Consider the following 13,707-nt stretch of genomic DNA (forward strand, 5'->3'; position numbering starts at 1 on the left):
TCCTCTCCCGTGTCGAATCGTGAAACAACACAACACCATCGAAGGGAAAATAGCGAACGAAAGACGATGCTGGTGGTGGTTGGCGTTATCTAACCGATTTGGTCACACTCCTCAACACACTTCCTGCTTGGTTAAAAGCTGGCGTACAAACTCACACACACATACACCCAGCTAGGTACATTCTTCACATACCGAGCGTTCGGCAATTTGTCCCAGTGGCGTCGACACTTACGCCGCGTTCGGTTGAACTACTTTTAATGTTGTTGATCACACAAACACACACACACACACACATGGGTTGAACGGGGGGGGGGGAGGCTTTTGATTGCTTCAGCACCGCGTCACCCCGTCAGCATCGTCAACAAACAGTGCGGATCAATGTGTTTGTAGGGAAATGTGGTTGTTTGTGGCTTAAAAATAGCAGACGGTGCGAGTTTGGGTAATTTACGAACCGATCAGCTGATTGTAGAAGTGTACACCCAATTTAAGACGAGGTGTGGACGATTGAACTCTATAAAATTTAACTCTAAAAAATAAAATATCGCTGATGATGGTAAAGATTTTTATCTTTTAGTAAATCGCTATATCATCTCCAACATCATATTTCCAGTTAAATGTGTTTGAAACAGGTTAAAACGAACCCGGGGAATTATTTCCTCATTAAAGTTGCATTGAGGTGTAAATTTAATTCGACTATACATGTAAATGAAAAGCACACATTTGACTCGAATTCTCAGTAACGATACTTAATTAAGAAACGCACGTTTTGATCGCAATCAAACTCTTCACAATTGCACTGAACAACAACAAAAATTCTACGAATGTTAATAAAAGTACGAACAAATAAAATCGCACCATCTTTCACATGAACGCACCGCCCTCAAGCGGACGTGAAGTAATTTTACCAATTAGCAAACTTCAATAATGTCCGCCAACAAACGTTAACAGGCGGCCCCGATTATCGGGAAAGAGCCTTGCAGCTGAGAATGAAAACCGCAGCAGCATAAATCACATAAATCACACATCAGTTGGCTGTCGTGCGAGCCAAAATTAACATACACACACGTACAGGCAGCACACACACAAGTGCTATCAACTCTCCGGTGGAAAGCTTACCTCGAAGTTGTGGCTTTCGATAAATTCATTAGCACACTGCAGCATCTAATTAACGCGCGCGCTACCATCGCCATCGTCATCATCAGCGAAACGATGGTGAATCCGGGGCGAATACCTCGCGAAAGTACCATTATTAATTAGATTACTTTTTTTCTCTCTCACACACACACACATACGCAAGAGCCATGGGAACGTGATAGGAGAGGAAACACCAATCCACTTTAAGGCCACGAGTAGATCTTTGAAGCGGTTTAATTTATCATATTTCCACACCCTCCTTCCCTCTATGTTTCCATAATCAACCGAAAAAGGTTAACGTACTGTAAATGTTGAATCAAACCTACACTGCTTTTCCCGGAAAATGTCATTCCATTTTCCGATACCATCAAACCCGCGCCGAAAGTTTGCGGCCAAAGTCCAGAATACTGGCAGCACAAACACGTTCGCCTACCACGTTGCGGAATATCAAAGTCCAGCTGCCAGGGGCAACCGGGCGGTCGGACCCAATGATTAGCGATAGTCAATTTGCACCGAAGCGTGCACTACCTTCCACGGAGGGGGGGCTATGCTCAGGGTTGGAGAGGGAAGCTGAGAAAAGGCATCAATGTATTGACAATCGAAAAGTTGTGTCGTTTTCCTGGGAAATCATCGTTAAGTCGTTTCGACTCGACTTTCCGGCAATTATAAAAGCGTAGAAAGTTTGCGCTGCCTGGGAAGCGAAAATGGTTTTCCAAGCTTGCTCCCAATTTATACTTGTTTATCTTTCTGTTACAGTACACCGAGCAGCGAAATGGTAGCGGGTTCCGGGTTTTAGCAGATAGGCATCTATGCGCACCCCGCTCCCTTGCGTGAACGCTATGTAAATACGATTGCTACGGTACGCGGGAGCTGTCACAGCTGTCCTTCACAGCGCCAACGACAACTAAGTAAACCATAACCAGCTGGCGAAACGATTTTCGAAACGGAACGTGTTCATAGACACGCAATCGGCGTTTCGTACATTCGTCACTTCCGCCCAAACCCTTCCCTGGAGCGTCCCCCTTTTTTCATGGTCAATTATCCTTGGAAGGAAATGACATGCAAAAAGGATGTCCGAAATAACACAGTGCCATTTTGTGTGGCCATTATTGTTCAACGTAGGGACTTGGTGGCGCCCTTTGCAAATGTGCTTTCTGCTAAAAAAAGACAAACACAAATGGTTCGACTGGTGGCCGTGAAACGGTACAGCTGTACACTCATGCCCAGGTCCAGTATGGTCAGTGGCACAGGCAAATGTTGTACTACTCTGGACAAGTGTACTGGCAGAGTTGGGTATCCCAAGACCCATCTTCGTTAGATAGCTGAGGGACCGTTGTAAAACAATTTCCGTTTGCAGTGCTGAAGTGAAAATTCCAACCTGTAGCAAAAAAAGGGATGGAAATTGTTACTTGCTAAATGATTTGTTTGGAAACTGTTTGTTTGGTTTTACAAGGACAAGCAATCGTCCCGAGCAGCATCCCGGAACACAATGCAGCGTACAGGTTTTTAAATGTAAATCATTCGAAAAAAGAAAATGCCCCTTCTCAACATACCTCATGGAGTACCGAAATGACATAGAAAAAAAAACACAGTACGACTACGTACAATAGCAGGTCGGCTCCGTTGTGTCCTAACATCATTTCCACCTCAATATTTTTACTGCTGGATCTTAGCCAATTCTCTGCACAAAGCAGTACCGGCGGATGTGGCCGAACGGTGTAGAATCCAATTTAGTCTCGGCTTTTTTCTCTCCCTCTCTCTCTACTTCTCGCTCTCGAACGCATTCCAAACCGATTGAAAAAGGGCTTCCCACAGCAAAGCTAGTCAGTAGCACCACCGGCACAACCTTCCCGAGTGTTCTGTGCTCCGTTTCCGCTTCCTGGTGGTGGAGCAGCAATTTCATAAAAGTTGCAGCACCAACTGCAGACAGCCGTGTGCCGTGTAATGTCCCACTTTGTCGCATTCCGCAGAAGGGACCGGTCGGTTCGGTCCGGTTTTTGCAGCAAGATGGATGGCAAGAACGAAGCACTATGTGTGTGTGTGTGTGTTTGTAAAGTGTGCCGTACATCTGGTGGGGTGTTGTGCTAAAGCATCCTCTTCTTGAGGGACCTGTGCCTCTCCAGCCATTTAATTTCTGGTTGTAACGGGGTACACTACCGACAGCACTACCCGCATACATGGGGACACTTATCCTCGGCGTGGTTGGCAATGTGCTGGCGCGGGTGGTCGGAGGGGAAGCAATATTCATGCCGAGCTGGGGCACAATCTGGTGTAAAAGGCAGTTAACAATGAAATAATTGCCAGTAAAGTGCTCCGGTAACGAACCTGCATATTTAAAGCAATTAATACCGTAAAGTAATGCGTGTGTGTAACCGGTGTGTGGTTTTGCTTCCTTTCGGTGGGCAATTTTACGTACACGAAGGAAACGAAGGAATTAGCTCACTTGAAAGTACATATTTTAAACAATGTGGTGAAAGTAACATTAAAATACACAGTTCACTTTTGGCGCAAGAAATGGGATGAATATAGAAATGCTTTAAAAAGAAATTGGTACAGAAATTAAGTAAAGTAAACAACACGATCTTCAACTGATCGTAGTAGAAGCTCGCCTAGCTGTCAAATTGTGCACACCTTGGTCTTGAGCTGAGCTGTGTACAACGCGGAGATGTTTATTTGGGACAGTAGACGACTAATTTCTTTCTCCTATATAGAGCATGTAATGATTTTTTTGAAAATGCATCTAAAATATACCACTTTTCAATTAATAATGACATTCTCACAATATTCTCTCTCCTTCATAATGTGCGATGCATAGACCACAGCCTAATAACAGGAAAACAATTCCAGTGCGCATGTGTCAGAAATTTGACAGCTCGCGAAAAGAAAACAATCATTCCTGTGAATTTGCTGCTACTCGCAGGTGCGTTCCAGAACAGCTTCCGTTAATTTGTGCATCGGCATCGGTTTTCTGGTGTTCAATCGAGCTTGCGGTACGCTAATCAGAACAACAAGAAACCTGCTCGTACGTGTGTGAGAGTGTGTGAAAGCAACAGCAAAAAACGCAAGCAAAGATGGACACAATGGAAGTACCGAACTATGGCACCGTGGTGGTGTGCCCGTACAACAACGCGCACCAGATACTGGCGGAGCGTTTGCAGAAGCATCTGGTCAAGTGCCGGCGGCAGTACCCGAACGCCAAGATTACCGCCTGCCCGTTCAACAACGCGCACCACATCCCGGAGCAGGAGCTGAAGTTGCACACGAAGACTTGCCCCGACCGGGGCCAGATGGAATCGTTCAAGTATGCGATCGCGTCGACCCCGGCACCTCAGCCACAAGCCGCCGTGTACGTACGGTCGGACGGTACGACGGTCTTGGCGACGGCCCCGCCAGTGGAGGACGTTAAGCAAGACGACGACGAGAACTGGGACGACATGGATGCACCGGCCTACAATCCGGCCAAGTACTGTGCGAACAATCTCATCATCCGGAAGGCGACGCACAAGACCGCGGCGGAGAAGCGCCAGTTTTACGAGGACGAACGCGTCCGCCATGAGATGCTGAAGAAGGGCAACGCCTAATCGTGCGGATGTGTGGGTGTGTATGTGTGTGTATCCGGTAAATACTAATACTAAGGGCACGCTTTGCCGTCTTTTGTTATACCTAGGGCGATAGTGTTATCAGGACCGTAAGAATCTAATTGGAGAACAGTAAGCTTGTTTTTTCTTTATCTTTTCAACGAATGATTTAATGGAAGTCAGTGTAGAAATCACGTAAGGCACGTGGAAGTTTCAGGTAATACACACACAAAAATATGAATTTTATCTACCTTTCGCTCTCTGTACTCGAGTTACCCGTTGGAATTATTCTCAAACTCTTCAGAAGAGATTTGATCCTAACCGATGCCATATCAAGGGCAAATGATCCTTAAAAATTAATCTTTGAAAATTTTGACAATGTTTGTTGAATTCGTTGAAACCAGTAGCAAGTGAATTAAGCAGGAAATGTACAGAAAAAGCAAATATTTCAATGTAAAGGGGCATAAGAGAGTCATTCGTAGTGATGAAGAGCTGAAGATATTGGCCAGTATATTAAAAAAACAACTCAAAATGAAAACATTCTACTGATTGCTTTCTAATACATTCGAACATTTTAGATAAACGTGGCGAAACTATCTGCGTCGAGCAGGATGTGGTTTCAGCAGCGCTCTCTTCATTTATTCCCTAGCACTCTAAATAACGTGCAATAATAGAACTCTTGCGGACTGTTTGCCGCATTTATTATTAATGAACACATGCCTTTCACAATTCTCATCTCCGGTGAGCCGGTGGGCTTGCGGTTTGCTGCAGGAATGGCGTAACAGTGCGCCCAAATAGCCATCTGCTGCACTGTACACCGCGCGCCATGTGGCTGCAAAAGCCATTTCCGTCGTTTTCATTAACCGAGCGGGGTAAAGTCTAGAAGGTTAACATGCCGAGTATACTTGCCGGCTCCCTGGCTGTGTTGCCGGAACAGCTAGGGATGACAACGTGTTTTGCTTGTACAAACGCTGCCCCCTGGCAGGGGAGCGTTTCGCTTAGTCGCTGGGAAGGATACGCTTCTGGCGAGTAGTGTAGCGTGCGGCGACCACACGGCTACCGTTTGTGGCAAAGTCTGCTGCAAACAGAGACGGATTCGTTCTACAACCGCCCAAATGGCGCGTTGTTCAGGGCTGTAATATACAAAGGTTTACAAAGCGTACACACACGCGTGGTTTTCCCGTGATGAAAAGGTGAACATAACTGTCCCGCTGTACAAGGGGGATGAGAAAATGCCAACATGCGCATCAAAAAGAATGGCTAAAACGCACCAACGCACCACCGCATGTGTGCCTATTGTTGTCGTGTTGTGTTGTGTATCTTTTCCGCCTTTAAGGCACCACAGCATGCTCTGCCAATAAGCTCTTGTGTGGTTAGTTTTCATGGAAACGTGCTCGGGATGTTGTTTGCTTTGTTTGGTAGGTTTCGCCCACTGCAAGAACGGACCACGACACCGTTCCATTGTTGACACGTGGACGGAGAGGATGGAATTTTGTCTTTTTTAAGCCCATGCACAATTCTCCCATCCCCATCAGCAATATCTGGTAGGCTGAGAATCAAAACAAAAGAACGTCCTACTCGAGCACGCCTCTAAAAGGAGGCTAAGGGCTCCACCGAGTGGGCATATCTTCTTCAGGTGCATCGGTAGCGCTCGTCCAGGAATTGAAACAACACACACACAAGTGCCTACCGTATTGCTTCCTATCTCTTGTCCTGGTTATCCTTGTAGAAGACGTGTGCACTATACTCGAGAACCATTATAACCTTGCGGTAAGACACAGGTAGCGATGGGCAATCGCGCGGGAAACAGACCAAAAGACAACGTGAACAACGAACCCCCACCAATCTCACTACCGCATGTGTTGATTGCATGTTATTCTTTTCGTTACAAGCACGGAACACGGCAAGCCGCCTGCAATCAGCCTCTGTCGATCGATATGTATATACGGTACAATAGAGGAAAGTTTTACCAGTGCATGGTGAAGAAATGATTCAGGATTTATGAAGCCAAGCCCTGCTGCAAGACGTTCTGGCGCCTGATAAGGATATTTATAGGCCAAACTTAAATAGGCTTTGCAGGCTTCATTATGCCACATTGTAAAAGGAGGAGTTTGTCGGATTTGAATACAGTTTGAAGGCCGATTCATGCTTGTTTTTGGAGCTCGGAAGTGACTCTCGTCGACAAAAAACACTTATACACACCACTTTTAGTCCCATCATCAAAGCTCTCCCCAAATGGTGCGCGTCCTAACGCAGTATTTAATATCTTCAAACCTGTTTCAGTCATAACTCACGCCATAATTGCCCCTTTTTGTCCATTCTGCGGTTCGCCCGTTAGAATTCACACCATAAATCCTGTTCACGGCACACTTCATTACACCAAGTGGGCTAAATTTTGCTCATTAACAGCAAATTGAAAACAACGAGGCTCACCTCCATATTTTTTGTCCTTTTCCATTGTTCGCAACACAAAAAAGCAAGACATTTTTCATAAACGGGATGGTCGGGGCACAATTAAAGCAACATAAACTGCACCTCACACACTGCCTCTGCGTTGTCCCGTGTCTTACGGCACAGGAAGCGTTCAGCTGGTTGCTAATCAGTTCACTGACAAAATTTAATTCACCCGACCTAATGCTCCAACGTCGGGCCAGCAGCAGTCCCTCTCTCATATCTGTTTTGCTTTCCCTCTTTGCCTAATTTAAACTGCGCCTGACAGCAATGTCAACGAGCATTTGCTAATGCGGACGATCGAGGACGAAACTTGGATGGTTTCATGCTGCTGCTGTTGCTGCTGCTGCTGCTGCTGCTGCAAGAAGCGGGCCAGCTCTTGCCAGCTCACTCACAGGCCGGGTGGAAATAGATGTTAAGCACTAAAAATAGCTATCATTAGCTGGATCGATTAAATTACCGGGTACGGAGAGAGCAGAAGGAGGAGCTGGTTCTTAAGTCCTTCCACCATGGTCGGATGGTTTTGGTTCGTGTTTTGTAGTGAGAAAGGAGCTACAGTTTGATGCTCCGTTTGCTGATCGAATATTCATGACAAACGGTGTTCTATTTGAATAATGTCATTTCCGTTTATGGAAGTTTAGTGAAGAAATTATAATTTTTATGTGGACAATTTAAATTTGGGTGGTGTTTTGTGAGTTATTTTTTTAAGTTGAGCTACTTCTGTATGTATCTATCATACAAGAAAAATTATATTTAAAATTAGGCCAAAGGCTTCAAAAATGACTCCTAAAAGCGGTGTCAGCTTCAACCTCATTATAAACGAAGCAATGGAACTTTTCTTGATCCCGCTTTCTTTACGCACATTGCTTTCCCATTTTCCGTGTCTGTTACTGCTGTGCCCTATTGCAATGGAGCCCATATTCCCCTGACGGAATGATAAAACGCCAAAGTAAACGCATATTGCTGACTTGTGCCAGAGCAAGGCTGATTAAATATTCATCGTTCAATGCACCCGGGAAATGGTCGGATCGTATAACAGCTCCGTCCGTCTGGCTCAGATTGATGACAAGCCCAGGAAGAGCCATTTCTTTACCAGGAAAAAGAATCCATTTCAAGCTGCAAAATGATACGCTAAATGGTGTGATGGTGCTATGCTCTGAGGTTTGCTTGATAGGCCGTTGGAAGCAATGCCACTTACCCCAACCGTGGAAGAGACAAGTAGCGCAGAAAACAGCACAACAGGAAATGATTTTAAAAGCAACATTTTAGACCTTCCCGCAGTTAAGGAATGAGAGTGATAAAGGAAGTTACCCTCTCTCGTACACGACAGCAACAGTAGCGAATATTGTCAACCGGAACAAATCACTTCAGTTGAAGATAGCAACGTGCAAGAATTCAGCGTGTGTGATTCTGAAACACGATCCTGCCGACGGTGCTGATGGTGTATGTGCAGACATGGTTTATATGAATCATCACCGCAGATAAGTATCATATCGTCACATTCCTTTAGACTCGATGGGTTTCTTCTGTAGAAAATCTGATTAACTTGTTCAAAGTTTTATCACCTAAATAACCTTGGCTTGAAGTTGGTGTGACAACACAAAATCAAAACATGTACACCAGAGTTGACTTACGAGGAAATAGATGTTCGTCTGATGTATCTCTTATGTGGTTTCAAAAACAATGCAATAACAAATCTCCCTAACACCTAGCCACCCTACTTCAAAAACGTAATTACATCCCAGAACATTGTAATACAACTTGTAGCAACCGGGAGATGGAACAGCTCTTGTGACATACATTAGCTGATAGTAGTATAGGTGGTAGTAGCAGTAGTAGTAGTAGTAGTAATAGCAGTAACAGTCTTCAGTTCACACAACACACTTCTAATATATCATAATGATGAAAATGACTATGAATTCCTGTTTGCTAGAGACGGAACCTGTCCCTTAGTGGTCATCGTCACGCAATCGTCTACCCAGTGACAGCACAGCTCCAACAGAGATTCCGAGCTACACACAGGCCATCATCAATCATCGCCGTCGTGACCTGTCCACAGCTGTGAAGGTATGTCGAACGTAAACCATCTGTGTTGTGTATCCTGCTGTACCACTGTACCACGAATTATGATAGACACCATATTAAATTGTTCTGAATAATATAGAAAGCAAAAAGAGGACAACAAAGGAGCGTAGTTAAAGACGTCATACATCTTTTGTCGGTGACATATAGGCAGTTAAAAGCGTGTTGTCGTAATAACCATTGGCAGGGGGGTTTCATGTTCTCCTGTAGTTTGTTCGATGGTGAACAAGAAATCGAATTTCCTCGTGGTAGCGGTAAAAGTGGTTTAGAAATGTGTGAATCACTAAAAATGTCTCTAAATCTATTCATAGCTGCATAGATGAAGTTTCATTTCCGCTGATTGATATTTGAAGCCCGCAGCACGGGGGGCTATACTACGCACGTGCCGATTTTCAGAGGAGAAGCATAGCTCAGAGCAAATATCCAATTCATTGCATGATACAGTTCATTGGAACCGGATTTTCAATAGCCTTTACCAATGGTTCAGGGATTGGCAAAGCATTAAATGCTTAAAAATGTATCACTTTCGATGAAAAATCTCAGCTCATCTACCCTAGCTTTGTACTGTAAGAAGGGAAGCTTAGAAGAACGAAATTAAAGTATCGTGGATGAACTTTCTCAATGTTGTGAAAGTCGTTGATTGCTAATGCAAGTTTGCCGACCTCTGACCTGCCCTGCCCGACGGCAACCTCCGCAACCCCAGGAGCCCAGGCAGCACACACCTCCGACAAGAGCCAATCGACATTATTGCGGGTGCGAGTGCCTCGCGAGAAATCAATACCGCAAGGGCGTTGAACAGTAGTGTAGAGTGGCAAATGCACTCCTCAACCGGGGCAAAAGAAAAAACTGGCTGAGCTCGAGCGAAATTGCAATCAAATAATGCCACCGTCATCGTTTTGTGTGCTATGAACACGCGTAGGCTTTTCCGGAAACGACCCCAAACCCCGAGAAAGAGAGAGAACCTTGGCCGAACCGCCAATTGGAGGCTGAAGAGAAATACGGCAACAACAAAAAATTCTCGCGGCGCCATCGAGTCTTCAGCACCCAGACGTTTTGCGTTTCCAGCGCCACAGAACCACAAAATGATAAAAACAGACACACCAGAGCAAAGTCCTGAGGTCCCACAGAGGGTGCCACTGTCTTTTGGATCGGTCGGTGCGTTGCTTGCGTTCCAACTCCGAGAGAGTTCCGAGAGTCACCGAGTTGGTGGTTTTTTGTGTGTGCGTACTAGGAACCATTTGATTGCATCTGTCTGTGGGTTGAGCTGAGAGCGTCTGCCAGACAGTCTGACGGTCGGTTTCGCCGTGCCCAATTATGCTGTCTACCGGCTGCCCGAAAATTGCACAAGATAAAAGCATACCTCAAACATGGAATGGAACGGGCTAAGACATAGAGCAAGGTCCCAGGGGAAGTGTTCCCCCTCTCTGCCAAAACCGAAACATCATACATCAAGTAGAGGTTGTTTGTGTGCTTTGTTTCCAACAGAAATCCTAGCAATGTGGTGGGTTGCTCGGTGAAATGAATGTTTATCCACGCGCGCTGGCAGGACGTTGACGTTAATGCTGACGTTTCAATCAGCAAAAGCAAGTTCATTTTGTGATTGCTTGATGTACTAACGCGTTTGAAGTTGCTTGAAGCATTACAAAAAGCTTACTCGCTCAGGATCCTTCCCTGCTGGCAGCGAACTTAATGATTGTTTGTTCTCTTTCTTTGGCAAACCCGGAGGGTTCTTATTGCTTTGACGCTCTCGCATGCACTGTGTTTCGGTTTGCTATCAATATGCTCCAAATTCTCTTCGGCTGTATATTTTATCGATATCATTCGAACGACAATAATGAACCGTGCAAAGAGTTCTGAGTTGTCATTTTATTCGACATTTCATGGGGATATCATCAAACAGCAGGTATGTTTGCAATTTTGACCCTAAAATATGTCCGTTTGTTGAAGATTTGAGGCCGCTCGTTTTGCTGAACAAAACGTACAGGTCGCGGGGAGGTTATGGCAGGGTACGGGGTACGGTATGAGAAGGAAATAACATCAAAAATAAGGACGAAAAAGTTGGTTATCCTTCCCAGGAATTTCATCGATTGTTTGACTACAAAAAACCTCACCTCACCTTATCCGAAAGTAGGACAACACACTTCGCCAACAACAAACTCACACTCAGGCGAGAAGGAGAATTGCAACAAAAATTCTCAAACTCTTTCTTTTTTCCCGTGTCACCCGATCGCCCAGGCAAAACAATGCAAAACGCGAAACATATCGAACTCCGCTGATTCCCTGGAGTCGTTGGTATATTTGTGTTTCGCCGTTATCGTGTGTGTGTGTGTATGTGTGTTTATGTGTTGGAAATCGATTTTACGGATCAGAAGCTTCCAAGCGAACCGTGAATATTCGTTTCGACTCTGCTGGGAGTCACACTCGCTGGGAGTTTCGATAGTAGCAAAAGTGTATGGAAAAGCTGTTGGCTTTCTTTTTACGACGTGGACGAGGGAAGCGCTATCGACACTGGAACACCTGTACATCGTACAGGTTATCCTTTTGATGTGCCGTTAATGAGACTTTTAGGGTGCGGAGGCAAAGGCGAACTCGTTACCGAGAACTAGAAAGTCGTAGTACTCGCACAGTATTACAACAAGAAGCTTTTTTCGACTTTTATTACCTACAAAGCATTACCTAAAATAGCAATGAAATAGCAATTTAAAGCCATTTATAACATCAATAAGTTTGAAAGCGATACTGCTAGAAAAAGAGGATTGTCTTTGAACATGTGCATCTTAGTAGAATCGTCTTAGTACATCTTCCATCTTTACAATCTTCGAAAAGCCCCTTCGAAGTATGCAATCCGCAAATCAAAATAGACGCAATTATGAGTGCGCCAAACCTCTCTTCTCAGTGTGTCTGTGCTACTTTGTGGAACTCTACTGCTTAAATTCACATAATTTATTCATGTCCCGCAAAACTGTAATGTAAGAAAATTAAACTCATTATTGCAGTGATGTTTTATTCAAATTCATCTCCACGTTGAGCAAAAACCCACCTCCCCGCATTTACTGTGAGCCGCCATCGACGAGCGTCCGGTAATCAGGCAAATAAAACATTTCCGCATAATTCTGTCATCGATCGGATTTCGTTGGCCTAACACCATTATGCGGTCAGAGGACCGGGCGCACCGTGTACCGGCTGGCTTACTGCTCCGGAGTGTGTGTGTGCGAAAAGCTTTAGCCCGGGCACTCATTCAAACATCATAATATGCAAATTGGGAACGAGCCGGGAACCGTTGCGGGGGGGCCAGCTGATGTAAAATTCATGAAACAATAGTTGACAACAAATCCGTGCTGCGTATACTGCACCGGCATTCGGACGCAGAATTTCGCATTCATGTCAAAACACAGAGCCTCAGTGAGGCTCAGTGGCTTCCTCGTACCGGGGTGCGACCAAGGCCACCAAAGCAAGAGTGTATGTTAATTTTTTTCTCTTCTGAAATCTCTACCAACTCACAAGACTTTCTGTGGACAATTTTGTCGATCGTTTCTTGTCGTTTTAAAAGTGTTGGTGCAGAAAAAAGGTCATTGACATGGAATGGAACCACAACGAGTATAATGATGGAAAATGGATGCTGGTGTAAGAAGATCCAATGGTCGCTGTTCAACGGGGTTGAGAAAACCGTAACAAGATAAATGAAGATTGTTTCTTTTTCTCCCGAGTGTGCTTTTGCGCTTCGTTCAATCACACAAACGTCCGGCGAATGAAAAATGATGTTTCAAAGTGGAGCTAGTAGAGATTTATGCTTCCGTCGCTGTTGGGCTTGCACAAACTTGGAGCTTGTTAGCTTTTTTTAAACAACTTGAACGGAAAAAGTTATTAGAGGAAATGCTTGCAGGAAGAACGCTTTTTTATTACATCAGGTTCTGATCTGTCTATTTTTATGAAGCATAAATATTGTAAAAAACTAAGTTCTACCTTTTTCAAGCCCAAAATTGGCCACTAGTCACAAAGAAAACAAAAACGCTTCCCTTTTAATTCACTTGGAAAAATGCGCAATTTGAAGCAAAACAAAAAGCAAGCTAATTTTAAATGCGTCAGAAAGGTGTGACACAGAATGACGTAAAAAAATACCGAAACGGTATGCTTAGTATAAGCAAAAAACGCAGGCAAAAGGAGATTAAACCAAAAAACGAAAACACAGAACGGAAACGGATTCTGATGTGGGAAGGAAATCTAATTTACGCCTTCCAAAATTTCGAGCAAGCGACAAACATTAAAAAGCTCGCATCATTTCCCCAACACCAGGAAAAGAAGTGAAGCAAAAAAACGCCGCACAGGTGAATGGTGGTGTGCCATCGTTGTCACACAGTTGGGGGAAAAGAAAGAAATGTCGCCTACATCACACCGGGCAACCAAATTGGATACGGCAAATTGGGAAAGGTTCGGTCGGGTATTTTTGGCCTGCCGCGACGCG

The 13,707-nt window shown here is 44.6% G+C and overlaps 2 protein-coding genes across 7 annotated transcripts in view; one reads left to right on the forward strand and one right to left on the reverse strand.

Moving 5' to 3' along the window:
* LOC120955820 (F-box/LRR-repeat protein 16) overlaps window positions 1-13,707 on the reverse strand; it is a 36,166-nt gene that overhangs the window by 11,585 nt on the left and 10,874 nt on the right. The gene's annotated exons all lie outside the window — the stretch shown is intronic.
* On the forward strand, window positions 4,012-5,250 carry LOC120955823 (gametocyte-specific factor 1 homolog). The gene has a single exon (XM_040377008.2). It carries the CDS (start codon window positions 4,206-4,208, stop codon window positions 4,713-4,715), a length of 510 nt encoding a protein of 169 aa, XP_040232942.2. The 5' UTR covers window positions 4,012-4,205; the 3' UTR covers window positions 4,716-5,250.

Source organism: Anopheles coluzzii, chromosome 3 (assembly GCF_943734685.1).
Source record: "Anopheles coluzzii chromosome 3, AcolN3, whole genome shotgun sequence".
Classification (NCBI taxonomy): Eukaryota; Metazoa; Arthropoda; class Insecta; order Diptera; family Culicidae; genus Anopheles; species Anopheles coluzzii.